This window comes from Dreissena polymorpha, chromosome 6 (genome assembly GCF_020536995.1).
Source record: "Dreissena polymorpha isolate Duluth1 chromosome 6, UMN_Dpol_1.0, whole genome shotgun sequence".
Lineage (NCBI taxonomy): Eukaryota > Metazoa > Mollusca > Bivalvia > Myida > Dreissenidae > Dreissena > Dreissena polymorpha.
In genome coordinates this window covers 65,775,905-65,795,851 of record NC_068360.1, presented here as the reverse complement: position 1 = coordinate 65,795,851, position 19,947 = coordinate 65,775,905, and the positions used below count along the sequence as shown (strand labels likewise).

The 19,947-nt window shown below is 34.0% G+C and overlaps 1 protein-coding gene across 2 annotated transcripts in view; it reads left to right on the top strand.

The window, feature by feature from the left end:
- The window catches only part of LOC127834753 (uncharacterized), a 20,539-nt gene extending 2,046 nt beyond the window's left edge, over window positions 1-18,493 (top strand). Inside the window, exons 2-19 of one of the 2 annotated variants that reach the window (XM_052360782.1) lie at window positions 3,741-3,950; window positions 4,119-4,292; window positions 4,518-4,547; window positions 4,761-5,041; window positions 6,288-6,374; window positions 6,890-7,264; window positions 8,073-8,158; window positions 8,790-8,853; window positions 10,025-10,219; window positions 10,352-10,545; window positions 10,659-10,959; window positions 11,071-11,214; window positions 11,388-11,649; window positions 13,552-13,742; window positions 13,995-14,258; window positions 14,714-14,822; window positions 15,581-16,170; window positions 17,305-18,493. In XM_052360782.1, the coding sequence (XP_052216742.1) occupies window positions 3,741-3,950; window positions 4,119-4,292; window positions 4,518-4,547; window positions 4,761-5,041; window positions 6,288-6,374; window positions 6,890-7,264; window positions 8,073-8,158; window positions 8,790-8,853; window positions 10,025-10,219; window positions 10,352-10,545; window positions 10,659-10,959; window positions 11,071-11,214; window positions 11,388-11,649; window positions 13,552-13,742; window positions 13,995-14,258; window positions 14,714-14,822; window positions 15,581-16,170; window positions 17,305-17,646 (3,899 nt within the window). In that variant the 3' untranslated portion in view covers window positions 17,647-18,493. Of the gene's footprint in view, window positions 1-3,740; window positions 3,951-4,118; window positions 4,293-4,517; window positions 4,548-4,760; window positions 5,042-6,287; window positions 6,375-6,889; window positions 7,265-8,072; window positions 8,159-8,789; window positions 8,854-10,024; window positions 10,220-10,351; window positions 10,546-10,658; window positions 10,960-11,070; window positions 11,215-11,387; window positions 11,650-13,551; window positions 13,743-13,994; window positions 14,259-14,713; window positions 14,823-15,580 lie in introns of both variants that reach the window. The other variant, XM_052360781.1, reaches the window with a different exon arrangement.
- The last annotated feature ends 1,454 nt before the right edge of the window (window positions 18,494-19,947 follow it).

Sequence of the window (19,947 nt, the reverse complement as noted above, 5' to 3'; positions counted from 1 at the left end):
AACACTACATACATACAATATCAATATTCAAGATATATACTATATCCGAACCAGCGAAAACAAGAACGCATGAAAACCTTTTTTGTATATTTATTTGAATTGAAAAAGAAAACAAGTAATCACGGTTTATATAAATGTCATGTTTAACTAGTTAAAACGTTATTTTAATGTATTCTGTTATTCGGTAAAATCAATAAATGATATCATTGCCATTTAAATGTTTTTCCATAACATTTTTATTAACCCATCAAATAACACTGTAAAATGGAGTGTTTGTAAGACGTCTATTATTATGTACAAAGTTTTCATATATTCAGAGAAGTGCTGACAAATATGATTTTGTCATATCAAATTGAGTGACTTTTTTATAAACGAGCATTGTAAAACACGATATCAATTAAATGTTAACATTTACAGTTGCACTACTCCCCTCCGCGTAACTGCTGAAATGGCAACGGAGCCATGCAGTTTTCCTTCCCGCCACCCAAAAGACCCACAAAGAGCACTGTTTCTCTTAGCATCTATAATCGATTTAACGGAAGGAGTGCCATTTTGGTCGGTTGGTTGTTATATCGGCAGCGGGACGATTATAGACGTCCGGCCCATTTATTTATGAATTGCTTATGTATAAACTTAGCTGACGACAATAATTTATTAACTTATCATACGTTATATGTTATGTGGCCCTCGTGAATTTTCCATTGAAATCCATAGATAATCGTTGCCGATGATTAATTTGGACAATAAATATCGTGCATTATTAATTAATTTTATAATATCAGACGAGAATGTGTTCATTTTTTTTGCCCAATGCAAGTTGAGCCTCGTCAATAAAGCTCGAAACTTGCCTTATACGAGAAAAGGCGGCACATATGGAAAAAAACACGGCCAATACGGAAAAAGGTCGGCCAATACGAGATTCGGCCAATCAGAAACCAGGAAAAACTCGGCCTTATATGAGATTCTAAAATTTCGACAATTTTGGACGCCAATTTGAAGTTGTTTGCTTAGTTTTGGTGCAAAAGTTTAAATCTTTAAAAAAAATATACATAAAGCACTCAGCCCCAAATATAGTCAGCTACCTTTTCGACAATAACAATAGTGCATTGTAACCACAACAGTAAGTGTAAATATTTTAGCGTACATGAATAACAACTTTGAATATTTCAAGCTACAATCAGCGCCGAAAGCAACACTAATTCAAAATCATGGAGGATTTACACATTACAAATGAAATTCCTAATGGCAATAAGTAAGTTTTCAATCCTTTTTGTCTTTCTGAGTTGTATTAAAAACAACGGTAGTGGATCCAGAGTGGCTGAAATGTTTTTCAGGTACATTTTGCACAATTTCGCGACCTGTCAAATTGTGATCTTGCATCATGTAATGTCTAGAAAGCATCTCTCGTCTTATGCTAAGTTTAAATGCTATTGTGTGTATGCTTTATCAGTAATATCGCCTTCATATAACAATATTAATGAAATAATAATTATTCTTCTGAAATTAAAAGCATGGAACATTTGTTTCCTTTTGCAACAATATTCAATTTTCGTTTTTAAACTAACAAGAAATCTCTTAAAATGTAGGCTAGTTTGAACTTTACCGGTACGCAGTTGTTTACCACTATCGACAAAGCGGGGGTTTGGGGGCGGTAGCTAATAAAATGATGATTAGGTGTTGCGCGCTTAGCAACGATGAAATTATACGCTTTTCCATTATTTTTTACGTACCGGTAAAGTGCAATCGTCCCAGAGGTATTTTGGTGTACATAACATTTTCAAAGCATTTTGCTTGGGATAATAAACAGGGAAAAAGTTGTATAGAACAGAAATTTTTCTGTTTTTAAAAACTAAATACTTAATATTGTAGCAAAAACCTGTAATTCGAAAGTGACATTGAAGCTTTTCTTGCTGAATAATATTATTAAGTTAATTTTTAATTAAATTGTCATTGATTAGTTGAATTCATATTGGCTTTGTTATTGAGCTTCAGACAGCCGTATTCTCCTGCGGCCTCAGGCCAATACGGCTGTCTTCAGCTCAATAACAAAGCCAATATGAATTCAACAAATTAATAACATTATATTATTGATAGCAATATTGAACGACATATAAATATATTCATCTATGGAACAGAATAACATTTCGACCGCAATGGGGTCGTCAACCAGATTTCACGAAAAAAGAAAAGTTCTAAAATACAGTATTTTTTAAGCAATTATTAGTTTATATTGATTAAATATCACGATTGTTACATTACATTACTTGAAAAAATTGTTAAGTTTTCATAATTTCTGTATATTTGGTAATACAATTTCACTGTATATGTGAACCAGGTAACTACCAGTTAACTATAAATAATGCAAGTATATTGATCATCATCGTCACGAGGTAAACCCAGGTATGAAAATTGTGAATGCGTAGTGAATTATATATATCAAATTATCGATCTACTTGCGTTATTTATAGTGTGTATATCGTTGAGTCACCTATTATACTGGGTATACTGACAATATTAACTTTTTTCAAGTTATGTAATATGCCAGTCGTGATATTTTAATCAATATAAACTAATAATTGTAAACAATACGGTATTTTAGAACTTTTCTTTTTTCGTTAATCTGGTTGACGGCCCCTTTAACCTCAAAATAACAGCTCCAAAACAATATGCGGTTGCTTTCAAGTGTGATGCTTGTTTCTTTTTACGTTCTATTTAAATGAGTAATTATATTGGAATTCAATTTGTAGAGTGCTTGATTTCGTGTGCGTTATTACGCGTACCAGTCCGTATGCACACCAATGGTGCAGCATGTCGTTTACTGCTGGTATATGTATAAGGCTTAAATCAATGCGAATATGAGTTAATGCGAAATGGTAATTATATCTACTGATAGTATATATACAAGAAAGTGAACAATACAATTGCATAACATGGAATGTATATTGATGAGTTAGATTAAATCACATAATGGATTAAAGTGTGATTGTACGATTTTGTCAAATATTTATGAATTTATATAAAATGTGAAAAAACTTATTATACATATATTTCAATATAAATTAAAATAAAAGTTAAGAAGACCATGTGTCAAAAAATGCGAAATAAGCCAGTTATTTAATTTTAAATCGAAAATGTCTTTACATATTAATTTGCCAGCATGTATATCATTCATGTACGATGTGAATCTAAATTTAGTTTTACGGATCATTTTAATTTCCTGCAACGAAATCTATTCATACGATACATGAACACTTACTCCGATCCTAATAAAAAGAGAAATGCTTCGGTTATTGTAGGAAAATATCTTCGTCACAAACGGGTCGGAGCGCTAATTAGTCGTTGCTGCATATTATGAAATTCGTCTTAAATGTATATTTTGTCTTGCCTATTCTGTGTTTTTGTAACATATGTTTATCAATATATTACAATTTAACACATATTAAAATTTTACAATCTCTCTTTAATTATTTACAACAAAACATTCAACAAGAGGTACATAGTAAACATAACAGAATACAAAGCTAAACATTAACCGTTACATTAAATTTACTCTACATGAATCCACTGCATCGTAAAAGTGTTTGGTTATTGCAGGGTAACTGTTAATGTGCATTGACTAAATGTCTACATTCATGTCCTCTATGTTCCTCGTTTTCATTATCGAATAATATGTGAAATTGAATGGGGACGGGTCCAATTTGAACATATCGTATATTACTTTCATACGTATGCAATTTAAGTTCTCGGATCGAATGCGAACAATCCATGCACGAATGCATCGCTACCACAGCTTGGGTCCCTTCGCCAAAGGCTTGTTGGATATAAATTGGCACAAGGTGAGGACGCTATTTGTGACATTTACATAGAGGAGGGCTGGTATCTTGTCGATGGCGTCGTCTTAGCTTCAACAAACCAACGGTGCGGGACAGTGAGAAATTGGTATCGTAACAGTAAGTATAACATACTACAATATATGGCATAAATATGTGTAAACTCGTTTTGATTCACTCAACTTAACGGTGAATAATATGAATTTCTATAATAAGTTGCCGCCACAAGAAATCATGTACAAAATGTCATAATAACCATTTATGATTTTAACCGTTATTCTTTACCAGATAACTTAAGTCTACCTGATAATTTGAACGTTGCAACTGACATCGAACTGTGTAGAAATGGTCCTGGCGGTGATTGTGACAAGCGAATGCACTCATCGGTTATCAAATGCGCTGATGATAAGTATGCATTTCGTCTCGGACCGATGGATGGTTGCATTGAAGCGTACTGTTTAGGTGAGAACGCCATGTTTACCGTAATACTAAGTAGTTCGCTTATGTTTAATTGACACATCGTAAATAATACGCATATAAAGAACATATCAACATCGGTAATGCTTCGAAATTCTATAGATGTGCAATTTATGTCATATAGAAGTATTAATCTGTAGATGTTATTTGTTTTGATTACAATATTGTATATCGCTGCAAAATAAAGCTATTATATGATTCGAATTTCAGAACGAATTTCGAATGGACCTATGCCAACTGGTTAGTTAGACATACTATATACACAGTATAATTATAGTAACATGCTTGTGTTAAGTATTTGTTGCTTTATAGTTCAATTATATTAGAAACTCTGCTCTGAACTATAAAGTCTAACATACGTATGGTATAAGAATCAATGTAGCAGTATGGAATAACAATGATTCATATTAAAACATGATTATTTTACTGTACTTTACATCCTTCATATTAAAGGACAGCCTCCTGACATCTCGAGCATTAAGCCGGTAATAAATGTAGCAGCCAAACGCGTGAAAGATGAAAATGAGCTACAGTTCTACTGTGACTTTAACCCGACTGCAAACACAAAATTCCATTACAAGGTGTCATGGACAATTTCTCAAAGTTCCCTATCAAGCCACGAACTGCATCATTCGGAACCAGTGAGATATCTAAGCCAGGAAGATTTCCGTAGGAAGACCATGATGACTGAAAAACACCTTAAAGCACCCACGTATTTTGGTTTGGGAGTAACAGCAAGTACTCGTATCCACACCAATGGATGCATTACACATTGCTTATTAAAGCCTCACACCTTGAAATGAAATACATGTTAATCAATACATATAGATGCAATTTGAAAGTATGCAATATTGTCATTAAATATATAGCCTATTTAGCAGGTAATTTAATATTTGTTTAAATTTTAAACCGAAAGTAGGATTTATATACGTATACGTTTATTTCGACAAACGCGATTATTTTTAAGTTTTAAAGCGCACAAAATACGGATTTTTACCTTGTAACCACCAGATATATTCTAATTGGCATATATTAAATTAAATCTATAGCCTAGTTAGCAAGAAATTTATTATTTTTTAAATTTAAAAACCGAAAGTAGGATTTCTATACGTAAACGTCCATTTCGACAAACGCGGTTATTTTTTAATTTTAAAGCGCACAAAATACGGATTTCTACCTTGCAACCACCAGATATATTCTAATTGGCATAGATAATATTAAATCTATAACCTAGTTAGCAAGTTATTTATTATTTTTCAAACGGTACCGCTTTTAAAACCGAAAGTAGGATTTCTAGACGTATGCGTCCATTTCAACAAACGCGATAATTTTTAAGTTTTAAAGCGCAAAAAAAAAGACGGATTTCTACCTTGTTTCAACCAGATATATTCTAATTGGCATAGATAAAATATGTTTCTTATTTCTATAAAATTTACTTTCATTTCAAGGTGTGTGGCTTTAAACAAGACAGACAAAACGTAAAGTCTATCGTCATGAAGACTAAGCCATTCGAAACGAAATACATTTTGATAGCTTTATTCTTTAAGGCGTAATTTATCATCGTGTTTCTTTAATACTTAATTGCTTTCTCACCTTTTTGCTTACTTACTCATGCACTTTCTCACTCACTCATTCACTCACTCACTCACTAACTCAATCACTCACTCACTAATTAACTCACTAACTCGTTCATTACAAACTTACTTACTTACTTACTTACTTGCTTACTTACTTTCTTACTTACTTACTTACCTACTAACTTACTTTTTTACTTTCTTCCTTCTATCATTCCATCCTTGCTCCCTTACTTTCTTTCTTACTTACTTTCTAACTTTATAAAAGAATCACTTTCTAATTGCCTTACTTTATCTATTTATTCATGCATTCCCTAATTGTATGCATTGATGAATTCAATAATTAATGCATTACGAAATTGAGTTTTTAATTAAGTCAACAATTAATTAATAAATTGATGTGTAGATTGCCTGCTCTATTACGGCCAGCGAAGACGTGGCAACCCCGGAAAGCAATCCTGTGATAAGTGAAGAGAAGTTCTGTGGAATCAGGGTATGCAGTTTACCGAACACTTCTACTTAAGCGGGCCCTGGAAAATCAAGTAACAACTACACAACAAAGCAGCAATTGTTTGAAGCCTGATCTTTATAAACAGAGCAGAGCGCGATTGTTTTGATAAATTAAGAAAAACACACAAATAAGTTTGTACTTTTGGCCTCAAGTAAATATTTTGTCAACTTTTAATTAAATACCGGTATCAATGCACGTGAAATAAGGTTTCCAATTATCATGAGCCATATCGAACATTATAATATAAACGGCCGAGTGTAGACGCTAAACTTCATTATTTTAAATCTAAATAATAAGCAACACATATACTACCTTAAATAGTTCACAAACCTTAGTCAATCACAACAATTGTGACGCATTCGCAGAATAACGTAGACATATGTGATCCGCTTTTGCATACTCAAACCAAGTTTAATTAATTTGCATTATATTTCATGGTTAACTAATCTTAATGAATTCCATTGGCTTATTTTATGTTTGTTTTGTTTGTTTTACAGGCCTTGAACAGCTCGAACCACGTATATATTTCGAACGACAAAGGCGCTGATATATATTTTGAACTAACAGTTCCGTTTGGGTGTGAAAAGGGCTTTGAAAATCAGAACTCGTTATGTTACCTGGATATTACCCTTTTTATTCCAAATTCTGAAACAAATTGCAATATCCCAGATATTGTGCAGCGCAAAGGTGCCAGAAATTCGTGTGGAATAAGATTCCATATAAATGATGTCGGGAAACCGCAAAAACTTCACATTCAGCCAAAGTATCCAAAACTTACGGCAAATTTAAATAAACCAATGACACTGATTCTAGCCACTTCCATGTATGAAGCTCACCGCCTGTTCAGTGAATATGCAGTACAAACGATGCAGGTATACTTTTGATACTATATGTTGAGATAGCGGCATGTTAATAAATGCAGTAAAGCTCTTAGTCATCGTGCGCATGTTTCTAGTTTTCGCGATTAGTCATAGCGATTATATGGTCGATACATGTATATTTCGCACAATTTGCATGATCAGCAATTCATTGCGCCTAAGGTGACATCATTTGAACGCCAACGAGAGTCACTGTGACTATATTGTACCGGTTTATATTTTTTATGACAGCAGACTAGTTATAGATGAACAGGTAAATAAAGTTTACGTTGATTCCATTTTTATTCGTTGGAAACCTTCTATAATCATTTGACATGCATGCACGTAGATTATATTTGTTACTAGAAAAAGCAAAGCTTGCACCTTTGTAATTTGTTTACTGTTTTATTGTTAATCTATCATAAGCCCGTAATTATTTCTGTCATGTTTTTATTTCGTACGAACAATTTTTATTTTCATTTATAAATTTTACACAAAATCTGTTTTTTCATAAATAAAATGTGCATACATTTTATGTGACGCAAATTGATTTTATATTCGTAATTTCTTAAATTGGTTATTCATCTGATCATTATCATAAAAATATATTAGTACAATTTTATGATGTAATTCTTGTGATTGATGTAATGCGTAGTGTCGTTAATGCAACAAACGCATTTCTGTCACGGTATGTCTTAATTCCATATTTTGTAAAAAATTACTAATGAAATTGAAAAACGAAAAGTATTCTATGAACGGGAAGCATACATACATGCGTTACATGGATTATTAAATGGTTAAATGAGAAATGCTTTATTCTAAGGTCACAGTTTCAACTGAACAAAACATCCTTAATAACAAATATTGCTACGCTGTATGCGACCCGCATATGCTGACATTCGACGGACTGTGAGTATCAGATTTAACAGGTCACTTTTAAACATAAACTTCATGTTAAAACAATTACATAAAATTGATTTAATTGACTACAATTGCATTCTTAGTCTAACTTATATATAAAAAAATAACTTTGTGTTCCGTAAGCATTGGTGTACGAACTAAAAACGTGTGTCGTTGATTTTTTTAAACAAATAGTAAACGATGGTCAATTAATGGTAGCCCATGTTTCATTTGGATTCATTATGTCATCTAGTGTATGTATTAACTTGATAGGCAGCTGTAGAAAAATGGCTTTAGATTCAAGAACATAATACTAGAAATATTATAAATGTTTATTTGTTTTCAAAGGTTGCGTAGTTGGAAACCATAGACATGTATTCGTGTTTAACAACTTGTTTCCTCACATGTCAATCCAATAAGTATACAACGTTATTAAATCATCGCACTTAGGCATCACGTTTTAACTTTATAACTATTATATTAAAAAGCATATGTTATCTGACATTTTAGATAAACATAATTTCATTAAACCATTACTGCGAATGTTTTTTTTTCAAAGCCAAATTCGAAAACCTGTACCCGTCATTGATTCAATCAATCTCATTCTGGATATGAATAAATATGTTTTGTTGAATTTTAGTCCGTATGAAAACCAGATGGCAGGAACCTTTGATTTGTACATCAACACCGAGTATAATCAGAAGGTAAGGTTTTGTATACATTTGTTATAATAATGCATCGAATTGGATAGTTATAAATGTTGTTCATGATCAAGATTATACGTATCATGTGTGTTAACAACATTACCGATTTTTCGTGTGTTTCAACATAAGTAATGCCACGTAAAATAATATGATTATGCGATCAAACACAATCAAATAAATTTCGCTACTTTTGGGTTATATTCAAAAATACATATCATATTGACATGTTTGTTTTTAAATGATTGACTGTTCGTTTTGATTATTATAATAGTTTTTCTTTAATACATGTAACATGTATCTCTGTGATGTATTTTTCTACAATATACTACATATATATATATATATATATATATATATATATATATATATATATATATATATATATATATATATATATATATATATATATATATATATTTATTTATTTATTTATTTTTTCGAGAAAGGTCTATCCAAGGCAATTGCACAATTAATTAAATAATTGTCACATGATGTAACTAAGAGGCAATTAGTCATTACTAAAATATTATCATTTGCGTGGTGAATCCTTGATAAACGATCTTCATTTTTCAGTAATCCATATCGTTTTGCTTATTATATCTAGAATAATTTTATCCGTTTGATAAACCACAATAATTATGTTGTGGGAACTAAAACCAGTTTAGTTGATTTATTTAAGTCGCGGTAAGACCTACATGCATGGCATATGTTGTCAAAACATCATACGTGTATACCAACCAGTGGGTCATCGATAAATTGCTTAGAATATATATAAACCTGCATTTAGATAACGTGATTCAAAATCACTCTATCACTTTTAATTATTTGTTTTTAACTAAATTTGAATGATGACCACTACAAATTATAATGCTTTAGCTGCACTTTACAGCGAACTTTAAGGAGGTTAAATGTACTCATTCATTTGATTTATATTATTTTATTTAATTAAATTATATGCCACATCATGCATCTAAATCTAGATTACGTAAACAAATTTAAAAGCTTAAGTAAAAAAATATAACGATTTGTGCCCTTCTAGACCGAGAGTGTATAGTAAACGGCCAATGCAGTGCAGTTTAGTGTTCTTTAACTGAATACTTCATTACTGCACACACACTTATTTAAAATTTGCATCAAAAGTTTATAATACCTATGCATGTTAAATATTCAGGTACAAATACGAACACAATCCTGTAACAACAATGGACAAACACCGTTCTGTGTTTGCGGAGTTGCAATCCAAGCAGGAAGTGATGTGTTTGCTTTAAGTACTTGTACAAACACCATTCTTGACGTCAGGTTTGTACAGTGCGATGACAGGATTCTAAGAGAAAAGGTAGAGAAAGTCTCAGAGACGTTGTACAGAGTAAGTATCATTTACATACAAACGGATTTTTCTTTAAATTGCATTTGATTTTGAAAACAAACCATATTTATCGATATATAACCACAATGATATAAAAACGTTATCTTTACTTGGTGCATCATATTTTTATAGGTTTCATTGCCTAGCGGAACATATGTGGAAATAACTTTGAGCATAATGGGACACAATATGAACGTCTACGTGTACCCTTCAGTGGCTGACTTTATGAAAACATCTGGATTATGCGGCTCATTTGATGGAACGACTACCAACGATCGTCTAAACAGGCCCGGTTTTAACGATCCGGACCCAAACAAAAGCTGGATGTACGTAAATAAGAAAAGCCGTATTGAAAAGCAACCGATTTGTGTTTACGTCTGTGCTAGCAACTTAACTTTTTTCATTTGTTATGCATTTGTCAATTTATTTTACGTCATAGGGTGAATACCGTTGACGATTTGTTTAACGAACATGTCGCTTTGAGGCCTTGGGAAGATCACTATCGTTTTTGTACATGCAATGAACACTCAAACAGCCCAACAAACATTGCAACGTGCGACGTGGATATCAAGAAAACCTGCACTGCCAAACCACATTTCGCGGACAGATGTGTACACTCTTCTCACAGAAAAAGGAGATCTGACTTTGGGGAATATAGACAGACAGACGAGGGTGATTTTCATAAAACTGTCAACGTTGCTTTTGTGTCAAAATGCAGTGACGCTATTAACCATCGGAAGGTATTTTTGTTTGAACCATGCTAGATAGCAAAAAATCATTTATTATACAAAATCAGTTATAACCTGCACATTAAATGACAATAAATTATTTTCGTTCATAAACCGTTGAAGGAGCGGTCAATAAAAACGTACACCGATGAAACTGCGAGGAGTGATTGCATGCAGCTCCTGAACACAACTGCTTTTCAAAAATGTTCAAGTATTCCAGGTCTACACTTCACATCAATCATTAATGATTGCGTCCTCGACGCTAAGGTACTAATGTCTTACAATGTGTATAAGTTCATTTGCAAATTACAGTAATACTGCTACTACAACATCTGGCAAAACATCAACAACATAAATACCAAGAACTATAATTACACACGTAACATCAGTTACCAATATAACTATTAACCATAACTAATTTGTTGACGGTTTTGTGATAGATAACAGGAACTATGGACTGGACAATGTCACACTTAGAAACAATAAAATCTTCATGCATGCAACAAATCGATATTCAAAAGATGCCGCCGAAGGAAGATCTAGATGGAATGACTATCACAATCAACGGAACATCGTATTCCAACATTTCTGTTGACAACGCATCTCTTTCGCTATCATCCGTTATTACTCAAGATATGTTTGAGGAAATTCGCATGGTGTCATGTCTAAGGGAGTGCAGCGGATTTGGAGACTGTACCACTGGTAAATATTTACGAAGTCAAATCATTTAAATACTTATTACAAAAATATTCATGTTGTTGCGTTTGTTTTATTAAACCGAGCATGGTTATGGACATTTTAACTCTCTGGCAACCAATAATATCAGTAATTGCGAAATGCATACATATCTAAATATTTTTTATAGACCGATCGAAGACGATGACCAAAGCCGTCATCATTAAATATTGTTTTGATTGATGTTTTGCCTCCGCCGTTTTATATAATCTCACATTTAATAGGCTTGGATATCGTTTACAGTTTACAATGAAACGCACGCCGAAACTGTTAAAATTGCACTTTTTTGTTAATTACACCGATACTGATATTTAACAGCCCATTTAAGAGTGTAAATTGTATAAGTGTGCTTTTTTTTCATCTAAAGTATGTGTAGTCTTTACGGTTGTGCAGTACGCGGGTTATTATCGAATATAAAAGCCTTGGTAGGCCATGCAAAATAAAGTGAACATGTTTTATAGTGACTACAGGTACCATTTGTTTAATAGCGTCCAAACATGTTAGAAGAAAGCGCTTAAACCCGGATCTGTACATATTGTTTAAATACCTGCCAGAAAAAAGATAAGTCAGCAATTTTGTATAGAAATATCAAAATTGGCTTTTGTGTTGTGTAATCCGGTTTCCACATGAATCGGATCCTTATATTATCGGCATCAACTTAGTTACGAAAAATATAAGATTGTATTTATGCCGATTAAGATTATCGGTTCACCCCCTTCGTATACAGACTGGTAGATATAATGGAAACACTATTGCTAGACAATAAAGATCCTGTCTGTGTTGTAATATCACGGAAATTTAGGGCGAATTTCATTGTGTATGTATTTGTTCAACATAATATTGATATAAGAAATAACGACATACAAAATATTACTATAATAATCCATCTGTCATTAATTATGTTACAATTGCTATAATCAACCAATATGTCAGAAATAATAAAACTGTGCTTATTTATTAAAGGAATCTTTGAGTAGCAGATCGAGTACATTCACTCGTATAACGTAATTTCCCAATTTGCTCATCCTCTGTACTTGAATATAATCGTGTTTTGTATGTTTGCTGGCACTTGTTTTCTGCGCGTTAACATGTTGACATATATTAATACCAACCACATGTGATGTTGACGATGTATATTGTGCAAGTCAAATAAAATGTCCGTCAGTCTGTCCTAAACATGGTTGATGTTCAATTTTCTCCGATAAAAGCGTTGCCATCCAAGCATTTAATCTAAACAGATTGCAACAGAAAACGTCCTTTTATTTTAAAAGAAAACTAATAAACTGTAGAACTATGATTTTAGAGTATTAAAATTAACTGCATCACACTTTGTATTATAAAAGTTTTTTTTTAATCTAAGTTACTGATTCATCTGTAACAATATGTTGTCATATTTGATTTATTGTATTTGGCAAATTCTGTAAGCTAAGTAAAACGAACTATACCAAAAATACAAAACTAAAGTTAAATGAACCAATGAAGCCCACCATCAAAGGCGATGAAACAATAGAATGCTATTCATGTATTTTTTAATCATGTTATGAAAGAACAAAATATTACATTTAGTTCTTCATTAAAAACATAAAATATGGTACAAATATACAAAATGTTGGATATATGTTGTTTTATATACCCGAAACGGTATATACCGGTACGATTTGGTATTGCAAAAAGACCCCATACTGGTGTTAACCCTAACAGTTAATATTACTCAACTGATTTCGTTCCTGAAGTTTCAATGTTTTATGTGAAGTAAACCTCAAAGACTGGTTTTAGCATATATCTTACACTTTTAAAAATAACAAATTAGACACATATTATTCTGGATACTTGTTAAATTTTAATATCTGAATAATATTACCATTTCAGGTTCTTGTATCTGTAAAAAAGGTCATAGTGGGGAGGATTGCTCAATAGATTCTACAAGGCCCCCAGAAATGAAAGGAATTCCGGATGAAGGTTTATGCGACTTGCAGGAAAGAGCTTGCAAGAAAACGTCCGTTTTTGGAAACAATCTTGCATCCGATAATCAGGTCATATGCAAAATTAAGCCTTTAGAGGTATTTCCCTGTTTATCATATTATAGCATACACTGGGCTTGAAACATTAGCAGCTAACAAAAAATCCATCGTTAATCGAGTTCAAAATATAGACATATGTAGCATTACGATTCTTTATTTGGAAACTAATTGACTTATAATAATGGAATGTACATACACCTAGTACTACAGTACATTGGACCTGATGACGGTGATAACATGGTTATTGTTAATAAAATGGCATGACTAAATATGAGTATATTTTCCCTTCAGATACACGTTACGCATGAAATTGTGACTAAAGAAGACTATCGCGTGATAGGTGTACCTCAGACTTACATGGAGGTTTCATGTCAGCTTGCACAAAGAAAGAAACGATCCGTGGAAGCTGATATTGACGACATTATGGCCAGAGTTTACAATATTTCATTGAGTAACAACGGTGTCAACTTTAGCGAAGAAGACACATTGGTTGTGTACGACTCGGCCTGCGTAAGCTGTTACAAGACAGACGATACATTTACATGCAAAAAACTGGTTAGTTCGCTAACTAAATAGCTCAATAACTTAATAGATATGTTTGCAAATAAAATGCATTATTAATTATGATGTTTGCCACGTGATTAGCGCAACAAAAAATGTGTCGATTTAATTATATGTTCCCTTCAAACAGTCTTAACATTATAAATATTTAAACTTCTTGGATAAAAATCGGCTATGAATAAAAATCTTATAAATCAATGATGTTTCATGCGGTTTTGACATATTTATGGCAATGTCTCGGATACTTAACAGTTCTTCTCATGCTCATAAATGCGCATAACCAAAATGTCTGCTTTCTGGCACATATATTTATAAAGACGCGCCTTAGATTTCCTTTTATAAAAGACTTGATTTTCGGGAATATTCTTTTAAAGCATGTTTGTATTGTACAACTTAAAATGACTTCATTTTGGTTTTTGTGTAATATAAATGTTGACTTTTTACTGTAGACCGATTTCTGTGTCAATTACGGAATGTGTCATGGTATTGGTGATACGATTGGCTGTTATGTTTGTGCTAACCTTGGGAATGGGTCTGCAGGATGGCAACCAGATCCAGGTACTGTGATTTAAAGCACTAAATTTATTGTACTTATTGATAAAAGGCGGCTACAACGTTGATATGTTTCTCTCGACTATCAAAGTAATAATCAAGCTATAGTGCTCGCGGACGTACATTGTTTTAGGCTCCAAAAATATATATGTATTGTTTTCTCATCAACATAATTATATTCGATCTAAAATTCCAAACACATATTCTGATCAACGTTCATAAATATTTTTATCACCTGCTATATATTCATGTATATGTATGTATTCATGGTTCAGACAAACAGTCTTAAACATTTGTACTACAATTAAACAGCATGTTTGCACTTTCTGTATTCAATCTCGGGTCATTGTTACTATAGGGGAACAGCACTTTGCAGTTTTAATAACTACACTATTGCCTAAACCAGCTATAGGATGTCGGTCTGTAAATCTATAGTGCCAAAGCATTCAGGTTTATGGTTGCGTTTTCAAAACATTATTGTAAAGCTGTTAAACGTTTTCTTTTGAAAATGAAAACTTGTCTAAAAGGTTTAAGAGTTAATGTAACTAACCAAAATTCATTATTGTTTTTCTTACCCTAAAACTTAATCAAGATGTATACAGGTTTATTATTTATTCAATCCGTGACAACAAGATAAAAAAATCATTCCGACACTCTGTGAACAAATCCTATTTAAATGCGAACCTGTCCTACTGCGTTATACTTAAAGCACTTATAATAAATATGAAAATAAGTGTATAGACTATGTGTGATTATTCGTACAGGCTGCACCACTACTTCGTATATCTCCACGAATAATGGGACTCGACACGGCTTGGCCAGCAATACGATTGGAGTTGGTTTGACCAAAAGCACGACTCGAGACGGCTTGACCAGCAAAACGTTTGGAGATGGTTTGACAAAAAGCATGACTCAAGACGGTTTGACCAGCAAAACGATTGGAGATGGTTTCACCGAAAGCACGACTCGAGACGGCTTGACCAGCATAACGACTGGAGATGGTTTGACAAAAAGCCCGACCCAAGACGGCTTGACCAGCAAAACGATTGGAGCTGGTTTGACAAAAAGCACGACCCAAGATGGCTTGACCAGCAAAACGATTGGAGATGGTTTAACAAAAAGCACGACTCAAGTCGGCTTGACAAGCAAAACGATTGGAGCTGGTTTGACAAAAAGCACGACCCAAGACGGCTTGACCAGCAAAACGATTGGAGATGGTTTGACAAAAAGCACGACGCAAGACGATTTGACCAGCAAAACGATCGGAGATGGTTTGACAAACAGCACGACTCAAGACGGCTTGACCAGGAAAACGATTGGAGATGGTTTGACAAAAATCACGACTCAAGTCGGCCTGACCAGCAACACGATTGGAGATGGTTTGACAAAAAGCACGACTCAAGACGGCTTGACCAGGCAAACGATTGGAGATGATTTCACCAAAAGCACGACTCAAGTCGGCTTGACAAGCAAAAAGATTGGAGATGGTTTGGCCAAAACCACGACTCAAGACGGCTTGACTAGGAAAACGATTGGAGATGATTTCACCAAAAGCACGACTCAAGTCGGCTTGACAAGCAAAAAGATTGGAGATGGTTTGGCCAAAACCACGACTCAAGACGGCTTGACTAGGAAAACGAGTAAAGGTCGGTCAAGTCCAATTACGACTCGACACGGCTTGACCAGCAATACGATTGGAGTTGGTTTGACCAAAAGCACGACTCGAGACGGCTTGACCAGCAAAACGTTTGGAGATGGCTTGACAAAAAGAATGACTCAAGACGCTTTTAACAACAAAACGATTGGAGATGGTTTCACCGAAAGCACGACTCGAGACGGCTTGACCAGCAAAACGACTGGAGATGGTTTGACAAAAAGCCCGACCCAAGACGGCTTGACCAGCAAAACGATGGGAGCTGGCTTGACAAAAAGCACGACCCAAGACGGCTTGACCAGCAAAACGATTGGAGATGGCTTGACAAAAAGCCCGACGCAAGACGATTTGACCAGCAAAACGATCGGAGATGGTTTAACAAAAAGCACGACTCTAGACGGCTTGACCAGCAAAACGATTGGAGATAGTTTGACAAAAATCACGACTCAAGTCGGCTTGACCAGCAAAACGATTGGAGATGGTTTGACAAAAAGCACGACTCAAGACGGCTTGACCAGGAAAACGATTGGAGATGATTTCACCAAAAGCACGACTCAAGTCGGCTTGACAAGCAAAACGATTGGAGATGGTTTGACAAAAAGCACGACTCAAGACGGCTTGACCAGGAAAACGATTGGAGATGATTTCACCAAAAGCACGACTCAAGTCGGCTTGACAAGCAAAACGATTGGAGCTGGTTTGACAAAAAGCACGATCCAAGACGGCTTGACCAGCAAAACGATTGGAGATGGTTTGACAAAAAGCACGACGCAAGACGATTTGACCAGCAAAACGATCGAAGATGGTTTGACAAAAAGCACGACTCAAGACGGCTTGACCAGCAAAACGATTGGAGATGGTTTGACAAAAAGCACGACTCAAGACGGCTTGACCAGAAAAACGATTGGAGATGATTTGACAAAAAGCACGACGCAAGACGGCTTGACCAGGAAAACGATTGGAGATGATTTCAACAAAAGCACGACTCAAGTCGGCTTGACAAGCAAAATGATTGGAGATGGTTTGGCCAAAACCACGTCTCAAGACGGCTTGACTAGGAAAACGAGTAAAGGTCGATCAAGTCCAATTACGAAATCCGATGGAGACCGGTTAATGGCTCCTAACACTGTATATATTCTTGTTTTTATTTTGTGTGGACTATTTTTATTTTGTTGACAATACTTGAGTATTGAATTAACTTTTTTTCTTAAATTGTCTTTTTCGGTTCCTTGTTTTTGTTAATGAAACTATTAGCGTTTTTTTTCCATCAAACTTTTCGGACATTGTGTTCTACATATAATGTCATGTTATTAATTATGTGTGAGTTGTAAGTATACCACGGCATCGTAAATTCATGAATTAAATATAGTAGTATATAATGTTCTTGTGTAGTCAAGGAAAATGTAAACATATACTTAACTTCAACCCCGACGATAATTGTTATTACGTGACAGTTTGCACAGAAAGTATATTATGCCTCTACTGAAAAAACGGCTTGTGAACGTACACCATTTTATACTCTTAGCTTTACGCATAACTTATAGTGCTTTGCCTATTCATTTATTTGAATTATTCAATTATTTCATAGGCTATATTGTTTCAACCAAGAATCAGTTGTGTTGTCTGTGTAACATTATATTTATTGTGATATATGACTCATATATACTGCACAGTAGCGCTGATTTGATCCTGCAATTTCAGACATGGGCTATTTATAGCATGTACATTTTGAAATTGGAATAGCCAATCAGAATTCACGGCTCAAGTAGAACCTATTAACAGGATGGCGATTTGACACAATCAACGCAATCGATTATTTATTATTATTACAGATGATGAAGATTTGAAGAAAATTCAAAAAATATAAAGACAAAAGGTTCATAATACACTGACACTAACGTAATTAACGTTCTAATTGTAAAGTTTGTGTAACATTATATTTATTGTGATATATGACTCATATATATCCTGCACAATATCGCTGCTTTAATCTTGATATGTATTTAATAAATGTTGTATTATTTGGGCGTTTCATGCGTTTGAATAGGTTATTAAACGATAACCCCTCAACGTTAGAGCAGCTTTTATGTTTTAGTTGAACATCCAACTGAACAGTCTTATACATTAAATTGTTCATTACCGACGCTATTTAAAATATGTCAAGGTTTTATAAATACTTAATATTATAAACTCTGTGTATCATTTTCAATCGGGTAGCTGTATTAAAGCAATTGTATGGTAGGTGCTTGTTGAGTCGTGGGTTCTTTTTGAGTCGTGGGTATAGAGATAGCGTGAAATCCATTGACAGTACGTTGGCATATGATGCAGGTCGTTACTGAAAATGCTTTAAAACAGTCACCATCGTTTTTCTTATAAAAATGGGACACAAACATGTTAATATAGTAATTCTATGATTTCTTTACATACTACATCGTCTGTTGACATATTTCACAAGAAATTAATCTCCCCTTCAATTGCAGTCATAAGTATGGCAAGCGAAGTGCACATTAATGTCTTAAACCACGGTTTAACAGTTAAGAACATAGATACAAATCTGTTATCTGAAACAACCAATCAGCGGAGCTTAAACCACAATTAGAAGGTAAATTCATTAGTCATCTCTTAACTGTAGGGTTCAGAGACTTTGAACTGCGGTTCAGTCTTAAACTGCGGTTAAGAGGCGCGGAATGCACATTAATTATTTAACAGTTAATTATATAGTTAAGAAACTTTGAACCCGAGTTCAAAGTTCCGTTTGCACATTAATTATTTAAACCCGAGTTCAAGAGTCCAAACCGCGGTTCAAAGTCGGAAAAAAATCTTTTATCTATATAGTCAAGAGACATCCAATCAGCGGAGCTTAAATTACAATTAGAAGGTAAATGCCATGATCTCATTGGTCGTTTCTTAACTATATGGTTAAGAGACTTTGAACTGCGATTCAAAGTCTTAAATTGGTTTAACAAGCGCGGAATGCACATTAATTATCTAACAGTTGAATATACAGTAAAATGAAAGATTTGACACACCATGCGAATGACCTATCAAGTAAAGGTGAAGATTAACCAAAATATAGTGCAATAGAACCTAATTTCAATGGGTTTTATGCGGTGCGAATGTTAACAAAACACCGGTTGACATTGAAAATTACATGGGACGATGAAGTTTTCTATCTATATCTTGAAGAGTTGTTTCAAACGTACTTAAAAATTCAATAATTTGATCCGCCGCCATCTTGATAGAAATGCGCGAGGAGCAAAACAGTATCACATGAGGAAACGACGGGCGTTGATTGGTTTTAATAATAAATGTGCATCTCCGGTTGAAGAGACAACCAATCAGCGGAGCTAAAACCACAATTAGAAGGAAAACGTCGCGATTTAATTGGTCCTCTCTTAACTATAGGGTTAAGAGATTTTGAACTGCGGCTCAAAGTCTTAAACTGCGGTTCAAAAACTTAAACTGCGGTTCGAATTC